General features: G+C 42.2%; 1 protein-coding gene and 1 non-coding gene across 2 annotated transcripts; one reads left to right on the top strand and one right to left on the bottom strand.

The window, feature by feature from the left end:
* Positions 1-1766: 1766 nt before the first annotated feature.
* ADIPOQ (adiponectin, C1Q and collagen domain containing) lies at positions 1767-13600 on the bottom strand. The gene is made up of 3 exons (XM_045850718.1): positions 13493-13600; positions 4899-5120; positions 1767-3968 (listed from the first exon to the last, which is right to left on the bottom strand). The coding sequence occupies exons 1-3, from the start codon at positions 13575-13577 to the stop codon at positions 3370-3372; spliced, it is 906 nt and encodes a 301-aa protein (XP_045706674.1). The 5' UTR covers positions 13578-13600; the 3' UTR covers positions 1767-3369.
* Positions 9214-9347, top strand: LOC123827628. The gene has a single exon (XR_006787286.1). It is a non-coding gene; the product is annotated as a small nucleolar RNA SNORA20 (small nucleolar RNA).
* Positions 13601-18342: the final 4742 nt, after the last annotated feature.

The following is an 18342-nucleotide window of genomic DNA, read 5'->3' as shown; positions in this document are numbered from 1 at the left end:
ATCTATATTTCACTTAAAGCTGTAAAATATTAGTTCTATGGACACTGTGAAAAGTAAGGTATATATCTTATCCTTAGAGCAACTACTAAAAAATACATAGAAGATATGCAATCAAAAAGCTAATAAAAAAATCAAGATGAAATACTGTGAAATATTCAAATACTCAAATAATCTAAAAGAAGCCAGTAAAAAGAATGAAACACCTGAGGGTATATAGAAAACAAATAAAACAATAGGTTTAAATCCAACCAGAGCAACAATTACATTAAATATAAACTGTCTAACCACGAATGAAAAGACTTTCAGATTGGATAAAAAACAAGACCCAATCACATGCAGCCTATAAGAAAATGTGGGGTTTTTTAAAGATTTTATTTATTTTTAGAAAAGGGAAGGAAGGGAGGGAGAGAAACATCAATGTGTGGCTGCCTCTCACACGCCCCCTACTGGACACCTGGCCTGCAACTCAGGCATGTGCCCTGACTGGGGATCAAGCCGTTGACCCTTTGGTTCTCGGGCAGGAACTGATTGGTAATGGAAAAAAAATACAATAAAGATTAACTTTTTTTTAAAAAGTAACATGATGGAAAAAAACACATGCCATGCAAACAATAATCAAGAAAGCTAGACCGCCTATATTAATTTCAGACAAAGTAGACTTCAGAACAGGGAAAACTACCAGAGATAAAGACAGACATTTTATAATGGCAAAGGGTAAATTCACCAAGAAGATGCAATACTAAATGTGTATGCCCCTAACAAGATAGTTCCAAACACATGAGACAAAAGCTGACAGAGCTGAAGAGAAATAGAAAAGTCCACAATTATACCTGAACATCATGGGACCATTAATCCAAAATTCTGGGCCACAGTTTCCCAGGAGGTGTTATGAAGATTGATCCTCTCTGTTCCCACAAAGAAATGATCCTCCCCCAGAGAGTTCAGAGTGAGTGTGACATCGTGTTCAATGCTGTGAGGATCCCACCCTAGCCTGCTGCAGAACTGTGAGCATGGTCAGACGTTAGCTATTTGATGAAATTTTAGAGAAAATCAATAGCAATCTCTCTGAGAAACCTGAGAAAACTCAAACATAACATTGACAGTTTGTCATGAACAAATGTTTTTATATTCATCCTCTTTTCTCCCACTTCTGGTAACTGTATCCAGATTTTGCTTTAAGGGAAATACACCCTTAAAGCAATACCCAGCAAATACACCCTCTGGAAATACCCATATTGAGCTGTGATCAACTTAAATCAACATGTTGAAATCAATATGTTGACTGCAGTGATTGGTCAGAGGTGGGCATTCAACTCAGCCAGAGCCCATGGGATGCAAGGACATACTTGCTGGGGCTTCCAGTAGAGAAAACATCTTCTCTCCTCTTGGGAACTACCAGAAAAGAGAATGTCCCTTTGGCTACATGATGTGGTGAGAAGGTATGACAGCTGGCAGGCTACCATCTTTTTGACATCATGAATAACAGCCTAGGGCTATACTGTGTAGAGCCTGAGTGTGAAGCCTACACTGCTGATGACATAGTGGAAAGACAGATGGAAAAGTGTTTTTAATGATATCATCTGAGCCTCTGGTTGACGGATCAGCTCTGGTATTTTCTATTATGCAAGGAAAGTTGTTTCTCATTTGTTTGTTTGTTTGAGTTGGGTGTCCTGTCAGTCACAACATAGAGTCCTGACCAACGCAAGGTTTGCTCTTCATCACTCTCTAAACCCCATGTCTTTCACAAAAAATGAAAACAAAACCCATGTGATGCAAGTGCTTCTGCTTTTAATGCTGGACAGTAGCTTTACTTGTAGAAAATAATAATACAAAATCACTTAAAAGACAAAGTTTTACAGGTAGAAATAATAATCACTTAATGAATAGTAATGCATATACAAAAGGAAATCATTCAGAATTTAAAACTTTAAGCAAAAAATAGGTTTTCCATTTCTATATTTGTACATAATGCTAGTAACTCCACTTTTGCTAAACCATTTGAAGAGCATTAGCCAAGTTAGGGTCTCCTGAGAGGATGTTTACCACTATCAACTACTTGTAATTCTTTTTTCCTTTTTAAGGAATATTTAGCACAATCAACTAATTATCATTCACATCAAGCAGTTACTTCCCCCTCCCTTTTTTTTTATAATTCTTAAATAACAAGAGTAGATTCAGAAAGCCCAGGTCTTCCCAGACTCTGCTGGTACTAAAAGTAAGAATGGTTTTTAAATTCCTTTGTGGACTTTGCACTGTAGGCTCAAGCTACCTCCTTGAGGAAAAGTTCTTCAAGTGTTCTAAAAAGCACAATCATTCTGGACCTCAATGAAAATTATTCAAACTGTACAGTAGAACAAGGGTTAAGTGCTTAACTCACGAAGTTTCTAAAATAACAATGTTTTGTAGATAAAGATTAGTTATACAACATGAAGAGACTGAAATGGAGTTAATTCTGGGTAGATATGAGATTCTGGAGACTGGTCTTCGTGAGGCATTGATTAAGGACCTGCAGGGGGATTCAGATATGGAGGAAACAGGGTCCTGCTGGAAGTTGTCTTTGGCCTTGAGGAAGATGACTCCCATGTCCAGGGCTCTCATTCAGAATAACACCTGAAGAAACATGGGGTGCAATATGCAAGGAAAGTTTGCAGAACTTCCAGAGAAGCTTCCTGACCAGGTGGCTTTGAGGAACAGGGAGGATTTCAACATGTAGAAATTGGTGGTAGCTTTCTGGGTTAGAGAGAAGAGCGTGAGGATAGAGAAGAGCAGGGGCCATTGAGTGGTCCTACTGAAATGGGACCTGGTCATAGGACCACCTGTTCTGATGGACCTCTACTGGGAAAAGACTTAACTCATGATGACATACAATTCAGAGGCCCTTGGGTGAGATGGATGAGAGACGGCACCCCCAAATAACATCCCAAAGAGGCCAAGTACTTCTAAAAAAGGACACAGTATAATAGAAAAGTTCCATGGCCCTGAGTGTGGCTTCTAGCTCCACCACTTAATAGTGACCATGGGCATTCACTTAACTCTCTAAGCCCCAGGACCCCAAGTGTAAAAAGAGGAGAGTAAGATCTTTTCTGTGTACCTCGCAGGATTGGCATGAACATGAGGAGGAACAGTGGACACAGAGTAACACTGCCAAATACTTTGTTATGGTCAGTTATCTTGTCATGTTTGTGAAGCTCTCTGGTAAATGCTTTTATCCTTTTATTCCCACCATATACCAGATCCTTGAGGAAAGGGAACACATCTTCTTTAGGACTGAGACTATAGTATATGATTTTTTAAAAGTACTTGATGAATGAATGAGTAAATACATGAATAATGTTCAGAGCTCTCTGACTAAATAATAACATCAGCCTCCTAACCAAACTGAAAACCTGTGGACTGTTCTTTGACTTCTGGGTTGTTTGGCCCAGGGGAGTCTCTGAGTGAGTGGTCATCAGTGGTATCATGGTAGAGAAGGAAGCCTGTGAAGGTGGAGTCATTGACATTATCTGCATAGAGCCCATTATGTTCCCCAGTCCCATACACCTGCAGCCAGACCTGGTCACCCATCTCCAGATGCAGGAGCACAGAGCTGGAGGCTTGGTCCAAGTCCTTGTCCTGGTATTGGTCAAAGGTGAAGAGCACAGCTTTGTCATTCTTGTAGAGGCTGACCTTCACATCCTTCAGGTAGACCGTAATGTGGTAGGAGAAGTAGTAGAGCCCAGGAATGTTGCAGTGGAATTTGCCAGTGCTGCCATCATAGTGGTTTTGTTGATTGTAGAAGATTTTGGTGAAGCGAATGGGAACATTGGGGACAGTGACTCGAGTCTCCAGTCCTACACTGAATGCTGAGCGGTATACATAGGCACTTTCTCCAGGATCTCCTTTCCTGCCTTGGTTTCCTGGAAAGCCTCGGGGACCTTCCAACCCAGGCACTCCGCTTTTACCAGGGTCACCCTTTGGACCAACAAGACCTAAAGAATGAGAAGACCTCAGTGACCACAAGAAACAGAATTCCTACCTAAGTTGATTCCAACTAGAACACTGTCCCGTCAGTCCAAACACACACAACCTGCTTCACTTACAGAGCAAAGAACCAGTGGGAGTTCCCAAAGGGGAGTTAGTTATACCTCCTATCTCCACATCGACCCAGCAGGCTCCCATAAATTCTTTCCAAACTTATTTCCTATAAGTCTGCATCATCGATCCTCCACCTGTCAACTCCTTATGTGCTGGTTCAACCAACCATATCTTTGCTCTTCTAGCCCATTTGTGTAGGATGCCCTCCCTCCTTTATTCTGTCCACTCATCTTTCAAGACCTAGCTTAAACCTTTCCTCTTTCCTTAAGCCTTCATTGTTAATCCAAGTGTGCACTGAGGGCATTCATTTCTGTGTTCCATACTTTGGCATTTGTCCACATTCCATTTGGCATATTTTGAGCAGACTTCCTTATAGTAATCTCTCACAGAGTCTTGTGCACTAGACTTATCTTCTTAGCAAGACCAAGAGTTTTCCAGGAGCAGGACTGTGACCTGCAGGAGGTGTACACGAAGTGTGGTTGAATGCCGCTGGATGAAGTGGGAATTAAGGAGAAATGAATAGAAATGGGAATATGAACTCGTTGGGAATAGAGATAGGTGGATGAAGGTGGGGATGGAAAAGGGGACAGGGAAGGAGGTGTGGATAGAGCAGCATCAAGGATACTTGATTTTACAGGTACCTCCTATTGTCACCACTGGAAAGCCAACCAAAATTGACTTTACATTGCTTATGAGTCACATAAAGGAAACTACTTCATCCCTGTGCCTAGGCCTTCGTCAATAATTAATACTCCTGTATAGTACTAGAAGCCCTCCTCTACCCAGGAAAAGTCTGATGGAGAAGATCCAAAGCTTGTTCTTACCTTCATCTCCTTTCTCACCCTTCTCGCCAGGGGTGCCATCTCTGCCATCACGGCCTGGGATCCCATTGTGTCCAGGATGCCCTGGGATGCCCGCTATCCAACCACTGCAGACCCCACTGGGCAGGGCAGGCACGACTCCAGGCTCTTTGGTGGTGGTATCCTGACCGTGACTAGGCAGGAGTAACAGCAGTAGCACAGCTTGTAGCAACAGCATCCTGAGGCCTGGAATCAGGTCAGACATGGAAGAACAGACCCCACATAGCACATGCATTAAGATTTAAGCCAGACTCTCACCCTCTCACTCAGGTTCACTTCTGAGACCTGCTCTTCCAATTCCTCACCTCTTCCAGGAGGATTTTCCTATTTCAACTCACCTCAATCTCTTTCTGCCCTGCCATTTGCAATGTTTAGCATATTCCTTGTGTGTAATGTCCTTTCCTCAGCAGGCTTGTGAGTTCACTGATGGCACAACACCACTCTACTGATTTCCTCATGTCTGAGCACAGGCCCAGGCACAGGGAAAGCTCCAAGAATCACCTTGTCAGGAATCTTTCCCTTGAGTTTTCCAAGAATGTTGGCTCGGATATTTCCATTCAGTTCAAACCAACTCTTCTCTCTCGGCTCCTTTCATTTTCTTCTTCACTTCTCTTTTCTTTATTTTTTATGCCTGTTCTTCTTCCTTTTTCTCTCATACCTTTTTTCCTCCACCCTTTCTCCTGAGTGATGTTAGGCCATTTGATATATTACACACATGCACCCATACATGCATGCACTCACATGTGCACACACATACGTACACATGCATGCACAGTGCGTGCACACACAGCTTTGTGTTGGTATAGCCAGACAACCAGAGACAGATTTTCCTGGGAAAATATTCACTGACCATTTGCCTGGGCCACCCTTAGCTGCACCTCTTCATATGCCTGATCCCTATGCAACCTTCAGGGCACAGTCAAGATGTCACCTCTCAGGAACACCTCCCGGTTCTCTCTACCCCAGCTGTTTGCTGTTTCTCCTCTGCGCTCCCCAGCACCCTCACTTATTTCCAGCACTGCACTTCTTGCACTGTACTGTAATTCCTGAGTAGTTCCCCCATTTCCCCGATTAAACCACAAGTGTTGGGGGGAAGGGAAGGAGGAAGAAAAGGAAGGAGAAAAGAAGAGGGACAGAAGGTGGAGTATATTTGAAATATATATGATGGAAGCCCAAGCAAAAAGCTCAAGCAGCACAGGTGGCCAAGGGCCTCCTGTTTCAGAATCATCCCTCCACAGCCCCGCCCCCACCACCATCCTGACCCCCCTCCCCTGGCCCCCCCCCCCAGAAGATGATCCTTTGCATGCCCAGGGACTCCGGTACCCTCCTAGCTTCTGCCCCTGGTATTAGGGTGATCTCATCCCCCACATCTGATTGCCAGAGTCTTAGACTCTCCATCCCTAAAGTCCGCCAGGTCACTGACAGCTCCAAAGAGAGGGAAACACTCCTAGGACTCTGGATGACAGGCATCAATAAGAGTCTCCATCGAGTTTGAAAGGTGGTTAATCCCAAGAACCTGATTCTAAACAAAACACAGTCCATATGTATTTTATTTACTGTACACGCTCACTGTTTTCCATCAGTTTGCTTATCTCTCATAGATGACACGAATTCCCCAGAACTGGGTTTGGCTTCAGTCAACAGCTCCTCTGTGAGGGACACAGGAAAAACCCTGACGGCGATCTTACCTCCAAAGATGTGCATGGTGTCTGGAATCCACTCCTAAGCCCCATTGCCTGGGGCTGTATGTGACAAAACCACCTCATGTTTCACATGTATATTCATCTTTCCTGTGTGTGTATACACACATATACACACACACACACACACACGTGTGTGTATCATTAAAACTAGTGATATAAATATATGTGGAAGCTACAGAAAACAAAACAATCCTCAATCTCAAGAATTTTTCTGTTTATTTTTAGACATAGTCAAGCATACTTTACAGGGATATTTTATTCCCCTGTTTCACCTTGTCTTTTTCCAGTTTTCACAATCATCACTTTAAATGTGTATGTGCTAGTCCATCAAATCAATACAGCCAAAATATATGTAACAATTTCCATTTTGTTGAACTTTTGGCTCATTTCCATTTAAAATCTGTAACAAAAATCCTCAGGCATATAGTTTATCCCCAAATGCTTATTCTGTTATGACATATTTCCAGAAGTAAAATTACTGGACCAAAAGGTATGAACATTTTCAAGGCTCTTCATGCATTTTCCCAAACTCCAGCTTGTTACATTGTTACCCAGTAGCATGTCAGTATATGTATAAAAGAGCCTATTTTAACGACTGTCACCAGGTTTGGATGTTATCATTAAAAACACTCTTTGTTGTTGTTAGTTGAGTGAACAAAAGACATGGTCCTCACTACTTTGGTCATTAGTAAGCTATACATTTTATTAAACATCTGTTTTCTAATTTAATTTCCTTATTCATGTTACCTCTGTTAGTGTTTTTTGTCACTTATGTAATTAGGGACACAATGTGCTTTTTGAATTAATTTGTGTGAGTTCTTTATACCAGACCTTTGTTACATATGGTATGATCATTGCCAAGGATGTTTATTGATTTGAGAGAGAGAGGAAGAGAGAAGCGTTGATGTGAGAAGGAAACATCAATCGGCCACCTCCCATGCATATCCTGACCAGGAATTGAACCCACAATCTTTTTGGTGACTCCAACCCACTGAACCATGCAGCCAGGGCTAAAGGCATCTCTAAGTTAATCCTCTCCAGTAATCTGATGCATCACTTATCAAACATTAAGTTCAAATATAATCTTATAAGTAGAGTGAGAATTGAGAAGATGGAGAGGAGGATGTAGACAGAGGCAACACAGCAACAGGCGCTGACAGGCACAGATGCTGCCCCTTGGTGGTTATGAGCCTCAAGGCAAGGCTCGCTCTTAGCCCCTACATGTACCTTTGTCGCCCTCTACTGGATGTGAAGGGCTCAGGAGGGTGTCTTCAGTAGGTGGGCATAAAAGGAGAGGGGCTTAGGCTAGGATTGTCCCAAGATAAGAAAGAGGTGAGTTGAAAGAGGTGAGAAGGCAAGGAGGAGAGACCAACCAAACCCTATTTTTTCTTTTAATTAAAAAAAGGTTTTACTTTTACTTATTTTTAGAGAGGGGAAAGGAGGGAGAAAGAGAAGGAGAGAAACATCAATTTGTGGTTGCCTCTCGCACAACCCCCACCAGGGACCCGGCCCGCAAGCCAGGCATGTGCCCTGACTGGGAACCGAACCAGGGACCCTTTGGTTTGCAATCCAGCACTCAGTTCACTGAGACACACCAGCGAGAGCCCTTGTGTATTTTTGAAGAATACTTGTTCTAAGACTTTAAAGACTTCATGTGTCTTTAAACTTTCCCACTATTTGTCACTTCCATTCTTTCTGCTTATGGGGTTAGCACTAAAACTCCCAACAAGACCTCTGAGAGGCTCTGTGCTTGTTTTCTCCAGAAATGAGGAAGGCAGAATCTATGAAGCTGTGTTTTCCCCCCTCAGGCAAACATGAGGAGAGAATCCAGAATATGAGAACTGGTGGAGGCAGCTACGGCAGACCCCAAAGAGCATAGGCAATGGAGGGCTTACCCCAAAACTGTTGAAGGGAATGCATCCTCGCAGCTCAAGAGACAGCATTCTGCCTCAACACTTCAGTGTGATGGACAGGTTTTTCCACTAATGGGGACAACAGAGTTCCCTGACAGTGGCATGGAGCAGAGGTACTAAAAGAAGGGTGGAGGGAAGTTGGGTACATGATACTAGGAAGTCTCTGAAGCTAAGAACGGGTTGGAGAACAAGATTGTCTTCTCACCTAGTTCTGGGTGGAAAAATCAGTAATTGATAACAATTGACAGTTAGTGCAGAGGTCCCTATGTTTCAAAAAAACTATTCTAAAATTATCTATGCTCTTTGTTTAGATATAATGCTTGTTACACTTAGATTCTGAAAAACTTCTATTTCAATAGGGGAAAGATTATTAAATGAAATTGTGTGATATAAGACTAAATTGTGCATATAAAGAAACCTTTAAGAAACTTTTTTTCTTTTATTGGTTCTAGAGAGAAAGGATGGAAGGGAGAAAAACAAGGAGAGAAACATCAACGTGAAAGAAAAACACCAATCGTTGCTTCTTGCATGCACTCAGACTGGGGACCAAGCCTGCAACCCAGGCATGTGCCCTGACTGGGAATCAAGCTGGCTACCTTTTGGTTTGCGGAATGACACACAACCAGCTGAGCCACACCAGTCAAGGCATAAAGAAACCTTTCACTTTCCATTTATTTGCTTCTATCGTCTTTTCAATGGTATGAGCAGTTGTACGGATAGGTAAAGTAACATTAGGCCATTATAAATTGAGATGGAATCACCATTTCACCTCTTCTGCATGCATAGTCCAGACACTGCTTCCATGCCCTGGTGTCCTTATGTGAGCAGAATTTAATCACAGTGCTTACAGTGAATTTCTACATAGACTTATTTCATAAAATACTGATTTAAGAATGACACTTAATAGCACTAAGGCTCATTACATCTGCACCAATTACTTTATGTGGGGCAAATGATTTCATGTGTGGTAAGATGGAACGCTCTTTACATGATGCTTTTTTGTGTGGGGAAGAGAGTGTTGAAGTCAATATCTGTGGTTCCAGGTTGGGGTGCTGTAGAAGCAGCCCATTCCATATACCTCAAAAACTACACAACCAGCATGGGGTCTCAGGAACAGCTTGCTATTATAGAGTTTGCATAATCTCTTCTTGTTATTTCTAGTACACTGGCAGTTAATGCTGCCTAAGGCTCCACTGATCTGACTGCAAAGCTTTTCATAATGAGGCTTAAGATAACCCAGAACATAAAAATCTAAAATGGGTTGGTCTTGATCTGGTCAATGGTAAATCTCAAGACAACAAAATAAGTAGAGTTGTTTGAACCAACCATAGTTAAAGTTAAGGGCCTGAAATTTGCAATAGAGGCTGCAATTACCATTCTTCGAATTGATGATTTTATTAAATTACATAGAGAAAGCAAATATGATACACATGGAGGTTATAAAGGTGCTGTTCACTCAGGAGCTTTTGATGGCTGATCTCTCTTTTATGTATAATGCTGTAAGATGCAGTTGTCTTATACCTGTGTGTTATACATTAAAGTACAATCAGCTGTCAAAAAAAGAGAAACATTTTACATGGATAATGAAGCTTAATGCCAAGTTTCACTTACAATTTTTTGTTACGTAGAAAGCCTTTGCCTCATTGAATAGCTCACTTAATCTCACACTCATTCTGAGAAACAGCATGAGACACACATAGGGAGCATATGCTCCATGGTCCCAGTGCTTGGATGAAAATAACTTGTTCTTACGTGTAACATGTTTCGGCCCTTATAGTTGGAGGATTATGTAGTATAACCCATCTAATGTACTTAGAACAGCGTCTCATGCATGTCAGTGTTCAATAACTGTTGGCTCTGGTTATATCCATTTTAGAGATGAGGAAAGCGAGCTTCAAGGAGGCTAAGTGACTGTCCAAGATCCCAGAACTACACATAGAGGAGCTGGAAATCAAATTCTGGTCTTCCAAAGCCAATAACGGACTCTTAGGCATAGTCCAGAGGGGGAAAACAGCATCAGGGTCATACATCCGCCTTTTACTCATCTACTCCATAGGAGGGGACATAGACAATAGCATGAACAAACCTCCAGATCACGGTGCAAGTGACCTGGCTCTGAGTCTAGTCTCTACCACTCACTCACTGGGTGACTTACCTGCCTCCACCCCACCTCTTGGACATCACTGCTCTTTGCCTGAAAAAGTGATTATTGATGATACTGATCTTTATGTAATTTATTTCACATTATTACTGTATGAACCAATTGACTAAAATATAAAAATTGTTTTCTAAATTTATAAAGTGTTCCACATATATAAGTGAAGAGCAGTGAAGCAAACACATACACACATTTACGGACCACCTGTGTGGACCACCTCTTTCATCTCATCTCATCCCCACAACTCCAGAAGGCAGGATTCAATTCCCACAAGAGGAATCTGAGAGCCAGAGAAGTTTGGTGACTTCTGCCCAAGGACAACAAGTGAAAGTGCACAGAGGTGCCATTTGAAATTCAAAGGCTGAGTTCTTTCTACTGCACTGGCTTTCAGGGCACACCCATGCACAGGATCTGCTTGCTTTTAAAGTTACACAAGGGGCTGATCATGATATTTTTTGGCTCCTCAGGAGCCATATTATGAGTTCTCATTTTCCTGTGTTAAAATGTATGAGAAATTCCACTTTGACCTGCTGGAATTTCAGTAACAACAGCAGCATCTTGTGAAATACAAGGATGAGGTCTCCTTTGGGACTGGCAGGAGGCAGAGCAGTATGGGGAAAAGAAGTCACCCAGTGCCAACTCTTCCAGCAGGAAAGGGCATTAAAGCACAGTTCACAAAGTCCCTGGGAGACAGAAGGGACCCCAGAAACCATTTCACCTCTACCCCGTTTTTACAAATGGGAGGTGAAAAGGAAGGAAAAGGGGTGCATTTCTTAGATCTGCCCAGAAATTAGCTCCCACATGAGGAGATTTTACACATTGTTGTATTATTTATTGTTTATTTTAATCTTTACAAGAATTCCATGAAGTCATGAAAATAACCCCACCTGTAGAAATGAGGAAACTGAAAGATTAAGGAGATGATCCCTGTGAGATTCCCGTCAGGCTTTTGAACCAATGAGCTTTCCTTCACAGTACACCGCCTCTAAAAAGGCTTCCTGGACTCAGCTTCTTAATCGGCTAAATGAGGTCATGTAAGATGAGGACCATGAGAACACGTTGAAATTGGAAAGAGTACTTTGGAGTATAAATTGCATGAGGCATTTTCAATTCTTATTTCATTTCATCCTCCTCATAGCCCCGCATTTGTCTCCACTGTATAGAAGAATCTGAGACTTGAAGAGACCAGGATGCTGGCTTGAAATTATATAACTCTCAGTTGGAATTATAACAGTTTGCCACTTTTAAAGGTCAAAAATGGTAGAATACTGGCAATTTCAATGGCAGAAACAGGAATCAACTCAGCTCCCAGGAGGATTACCTGAAAGCTTTAACTCAATCCTGGGAGAGCTGTCAGCATCCCAGTGCCCAAAGATCTCTCTCTCTCTCTCTCTCTCTCTCTCTCTCTCTCTCTCTCTCTCTCTCTCTCTCACACACACACACACACACACACACACACACACACACTCATATTCTCAACGAAGAGGTAAAGCAGAGTATCTTCCACCACATTTTTAGGATCTGTCTCTCTGCACGTGAAGGAATTCCTGATTGAAAGTTTCTTGTCTGCAGAGTCTCTACTTCCTGACCTCATCCAAGTGTCTGGGGCTGCTAGTCTTCTGGCTTGACAGGAGTAGACAGGAAGTTCTTCCCCTCAGCGACCTCAGAAAGGACGAGATGCAAGTCCCCTGTCTTTCTTTATGACTCCTCTAGAATTAAGGGACAGCAGCCACAAGGCCTGCCAATTAAGCTGCAGAGCTCCCTTTCTGCTGCGCTCTTCTGCTTCAGCAACAAAGTGGATACCCTTGTGCTCCTTCGGGCATATGCGACCAGTATGAAGGGCTCCCCTGCTCCTCAACCTTGTCAGGAGGAGCCAGCCTTACTCCCTGGAGTTACCAGGGGTGAGGTGGCTGCACCCCTTGCAAGACTGGATCTGAAAGCCAGAACCTCCAAGACCAGGGACCCACATCCTCCTACACATGAGGACTGGCCTGAACTCTAAAACGCCTCCCACTGTGACCTCTATGTCTACAGCTGAAAATATCCCCGGTGCTTCAAACACTGTGCTCACTGGGGCAAGCAGAAATGAGCTTGGCAAAAGCCAGGCAGATCCAGTTGTTTCTGTCAGAAAGATGTCTTCTAAAAATAAAATTTTTCACAAGCTCCCAGTGTATGCCAGGGCCTTTGCTCATTTTGTCTCATTTGAACCTCTCAATTACCCTATGAGATATCCCTACCTCTCCATAGATATTCCCATATCTACAGATTGTTCAGAATCTATAGGCAACCACCATGTTTCATTCATCTTTGTATCTCATGAGCCCCATCCAGTGTCTGGCCCATAGAATAGAATTTGCTGAGTGGAATCATGTGGTAGAGCTGGATTTCAAACTGAGTCTGAGGTGGGAGCTCAGGCTTTTCCCATGCTGCCTCTTCCTGTGCATCTTTCTGTGAGAAAAGATTGACCCCCTTCTCCTCTTACTTAATTGGACCCTATCACTCAACCAACCCCCCACCTCACTGACCCTAACTTTTTCTTTAAGCAGGCATCTTGCCACCTAGTGAACTGAGCAAAATTTAAGATGGTCCCAAGTATTTTGACCAGAGGAACAGCCCCTTTTCTCTTGGAGCTGTGAGAGAATTGAGGAAGCTGCCCTGGCTAGTTTTGCTACATCCATCACCATCCTGCTATAATAGGAGAGTGTGGCACACCCCAGCCAGAGGACCCACTGCATGGCAGCTGCCCCCACCTCCAGCCTCGAACTGTAATCAAATTGCCCTTACCTTCAGGTGTGGGATCAGACCCACAGACTGCAGTCAGGATGGAAGTGAGGAGGAGATGGTCCAGCCTCTGCAGCCTGGTACTCATGGAGGCAGGCAGTCCCCACCTCAGAGTCGTCCCTTCCCATTGGCCAACTCGGTGAGAGCCAGAGACCAATGGGCAGGCACCATGTTCCTGGAAGCTCTCCCAGGTCTCTTCTCCAGGGAACTGGGGCAACCCAGCTAGGGTTGGGAAGGCCAAGTGGAACTTCAGTCAAACACTCATGTTCCCAGGCCTTGGCCCTTGTCTTTGCTTCCTATAAGAGCAATAAAAGATGGGGTAAGAATCGAGACGAGAAGCAGAAAAACAGTATACTTCTGCATTGCAGGAAAAACTTCCTCATGTAAAATAAATCACCCAGTGATCCAGGGGAACTCCCTGTCCCCACAAATTTGCCCTAAAAGCCAGAGGCACCCATTGTCACCATCGCACTCCTGGTCATTGTGCATGATGAGGTGTGAAACTGCATGGTTCAGCCATTGGCACTACAGAAGAGGGGCACAGTCAGAGGGCCATTTCACAGAGTAAGAAATGGATCACATCTCCCACCCTCTGGTCTGGACCCCAGATTTGTGAGAGACTTCGTGTGTTAATTCTGAGAACTGAAGTGAGGGGAAGTCTCTGGGTGGTATGAGACAGGGCCGGATTATGAACTTTAGAGGCCCTGAATCCCATAAGATTATGGGATTCACCCCTCTGTAACTCACGTCCAATAAAACAGAAAACTGACATAAAATATAATATTAGAACACCATCTTCCAAGATTTTTCTGGTTCCAAAATTCTAAATAAGGCTTTGATAGCTGTTTTCATAAGTATGTGAGTTTTTTTTACCAGTACTTTAAGCTTGTGCCTAATCACCTATCAGGGAACCAGGCTCTGGGCTGAAAAGGCCCAGAGGACCACAGGCTGACACCCAGACTGGTGTTCCTAGAAGGCTTAGGCTTGAAATAGCAACATTCATCACCTTGGACTCTTTCTTGACAAACCCATGTTACATTACTGAAGGGCAGGACCAAAGCTGGTTCTTGCAAGCCACAAATTCTGCTTCATTAAATCATGATCCCAGCAATAGCTTTTAAAAGACATTCAGAAATAGAATATTCTCAGGCATAGGCTGGGCAGGTAAGTGTCTGCTTGCCCCCGAATACCACCTCCCCTGGCCACACGGAGCCTGAGTCCACCAGCAAAGTAAAGTAAAGGAAGGACCTAAAGCCTTGGCCTTCTGCTAATACAGTAAGTCCTCACTTAACATTATCAATAGTTTCTGCAACTTTAAGTGAAGTTAAGTGAAGTGACAAACAAAACCAATTTTACCATTGTCTAAGTGATATAAACAAGAGTTAAGTTCCTACAGCATCTCATCAACATTATAACAAAACGTTGAATGAAGTGATGTTATTTCATGACGTACTATATGCAAATATTTCCAGAGGGGTCACATTAGGCCGTTGAAATTTTTTATTGAATTTACTAGGGTAATATTGGTTAATAAAACAATATAGGTTTCATGTGTACAGTTCTATAATACGTTATCTGTATAATGTATTATATGCTCACCACCCAAAGTCAAGTGTCCTTCCATCACCATTGGGCCAATAAAGTTAGTCATGTGACCCTTTCCAAGGGCTCACTGGCTTAGACAAGGGGCCTGTGAAAAAAATGAAGTTCTATACAGTTTACCAGATAGGCTGAACCAAGGAGAGAACACAGAGAAAATGCAGTAACTCTCTGTTTCGACACTGTTTCATTTTTATTGTGATGTTTTCTTATTTATTTTTTGGTCTGTGTTACTATCTTTCTCCCCTTACTAGAATGTAAACTTCAAAGAGCTGGCATATTGCCTGTTCAATATTGTGTCTCCTAGCACCCAGAATAAGATCTGGTACAAGGTAAGCAATTATAAATGTTAAATCAATGAAAAAGTGAATGGTTATAATCTTCTTTTGGAGATAGCTATGATTGTTTCCCATTTTACAAATAAAGTATCTGGAGTTCAATGATGTTAAATGACTCGTCCAAGACACAGATCCAAGATTTGAACCCAGATCTTTTCAACTACAAAATCCAAATGTTTTCTAATACCTCCTGTTCTTCACCTCTTCAGATGGACTCTGGGAGGCTAAGATTCATGCATGTATTTTAGGGTAGCTTTGAGGTTGGTATAAAAAGTATCTTTGGCCAACGTTAGGAACAGCAGCTCATTATTGCAGGCTTTAACTCTTGCACAAGGTAGAATGACTTTAGCCCTAAAATCACACCAAGACTGGCTGGGTCTGGCTATCAGCCAGTGACACTGTGGAAGCCTGCCATTCTGAGGCCTCAGGGAAGTCTGCCATCTACCACAAAGGCCATCATGCAGGAAGCAGCAATTCTGCTGCACCCTGGTTTCTAGACTGTAACTGATAAACATTCAGCCAGAAATGTCTTGAGGCTAGTCTTTTTCCCAGCACAGACTGTTACTGAAATGAAATAATCAAAAACTGTGATAATTTCTTCCAGGGTATTGTGACCACACTTTTAATCCCCGTGAGCAGGTGGATGGAGAATCGAAGGAGCAGGTCACATGCTAAGTTTCCATTAAGTATGGTATTAAATATGGTTAAGTATTTCCATTAAATATTGCTATATGTTTTCCTTATTGTGATTTTTAAAACTTACTCCTAACTGAATAATAAGCATAGTCACTGTTTTAGAAAACTAATACAGAAGATTGGAGCAAGACGGCAGAGTAGGCGTACACTGCAGCCTTCCCCTCCACCCTCAAATCTCTAGCAATGTCAAGAAAGGAAAATATTCCTTTCTCTCCTCCAAAGACCTGGCTACATTTGCACTTCGTTCAAAGAAACCTCTGCTACTAATGTAAGTATCTGTTTTGTCACTCATGCTTTAGACTAATTGTTAACTCTCAAAACTAAACAGTAAAAAAAGAAAAATCCAGTTGTAAAATGGGCAACAGGCATGAAAGATGTTTCATGAAATAAGCACATGAAAAGATGCTAAACATCATTAGCCATTAGGGAAATGCAAATTAAAACCACAAATGAGATGTCACTGCACACCTCTTAGAAAGGCTAAAATGAAAATAGTAGGGAACAATATAGTGGTGAACATACGTAATTATACATTTGTCAAAACTCATAGAATGTGCAACACTAAGGACGAATCCTAACATAAACTATAGACTTTGAATTTTTTTAAGATAGGGAAAGTAGCACAACATTTTTAGGATCAAAATATCATTGAGAATACAAAATTTGGTAAATGACACAATGAAAACTTTCTAAATTTGCCGATGGGAATGAAAAATGGTACAGCCACTCTGGGAAGCAGTTCAGCAGTTTCTTTAAAAAGCAAACAGCAGTCACACTCCTGAGCGTTAATTCCCCCAAAATGAAAACTGTGCCCCAAAAAATACCCACACAGAAAAACCTGAATACCCCTGTTCATATATATCTCTGCTCATAAAATAAATGCCTAGAAATAGAATTGCAAGATCAAGGCATGTGCACATCTTAAATTTTGGTAATTGTGGTGAATTAATTTTCAAAGATTCAGTAGTGATTTATCCTGCTCCCAACATGGTATGATGTTGGGAACTGCCCTGACTGGTTTCAGAAGCTGTAACCTCCATGGCTAAGGCTGAGTGAGCGACCTTAGGACCATAAGCCACTAAGGAGACAAAGCTTATCTCCCTGGCAGGGGCACTGCTTCTGCCCCTTTTACTTCATCCATAACTGTCCCCCAATGCTTGATCAGTTAGCCAATGACGGGTAAGATTCCCCAAGGGGGGAATGACCTAAGACAGAGACAATCACGTGGAGGCCCCAGGGAAGGACCTGGGAGGCTATAGCAAAGGGGGTGATGGACCCTCACCCCTCAGCTTTGTAGCCCGAGTCCTCATTCTGTTGTGAGAAGTCTCCTAATCTCTTGGCTGCCTTAAGCCTGAAACAATGACAGAGGGCAGTGCAGCCCTGTGCTGGAAAGGGTGGGTTCCCTAGGTGATCAGGCCTAAGAAAAAATACATAAAATTCTGTGAAACCTGCTTTGCTAAGAATGCTCTCAATTAAATGATAAAGGTCCGAGCAGGAAATGAGTTTGTTTCCCAAAGTTTTATAGCCCTTTAGCTAACAGACCCTGACTCAGAATAGGCCCTCACAGTTCTTTGTATGTTATCTATTGTTTGATCCTTACTGCCTGACAATGATTAATGAGCTTTACCTCTATTCCTGTGCAAATTGAAAGCCAATAAAAACCTGTCAAAGCAAGGGTCAGGGCGCTCTCCCCTTGAGAGAGTAGCCATGCCATCCCTTTTCCTTCACAGAACTCAGTAGTCCACGTGAATTTGTCTTGTATCTCATCCATAATGCCTCGGACACTGCAGGCCAGTGTCCGCATCAGTATGAGAATACCACTTCCCTTCCCTTATGCCCTTGTCAATATTGCATATTGTCAAACATTTAACTATTTGACATTCTAATAGATTTTTAAATATCTCATTTTAATTTGTAACTCTCTGATTGTGTGTGGAAATTAGCTTCTTTTCATATATTTATTAATTATTTGTATTTATTTTCCTGTGAATGGGGTTTATTTCCATTGCCCATTTTTCTTGAGTTATTTTCATTAATTTTAAAAGTTTTATTTATATATCAAGGAAATCAATCCTTTGTTATATGTTTGGAAAATTTATCTGTTACCTCTAAAAATGTTTAATACAAAAATGTTTTGCTTCCTGTTTAGCCTAATTTTTTTCCTATTTTCCTTTTGTCTTCTGGATTTTGTGTTTTACCTGTAGAATTCCTTCCATTCCA

This window comes from Phyllostomus hastatus, unplaced genomic scaffold (assembly GCF_019186645.2).
Source record: "Phyllostomus hastatus isolate PE091 unplaced genomic scaffold, TTU_PhHast_1.1 phas_contig_86, whole genome shotgun sequence".
Classification (NCBI taxonomy): domain Eukaryota; kingdom Metazoa; phylum Chordata; class Mammalia; order Chiroptera; family Phyllostomidae; genus Phyllostomus; species Phyllostomus hastatus.
The sequence above is the reverse complement of the archived record's forward strand: the minus strand, read 5'-3'. Positions and strand labels throughout refer to the sequence as shown.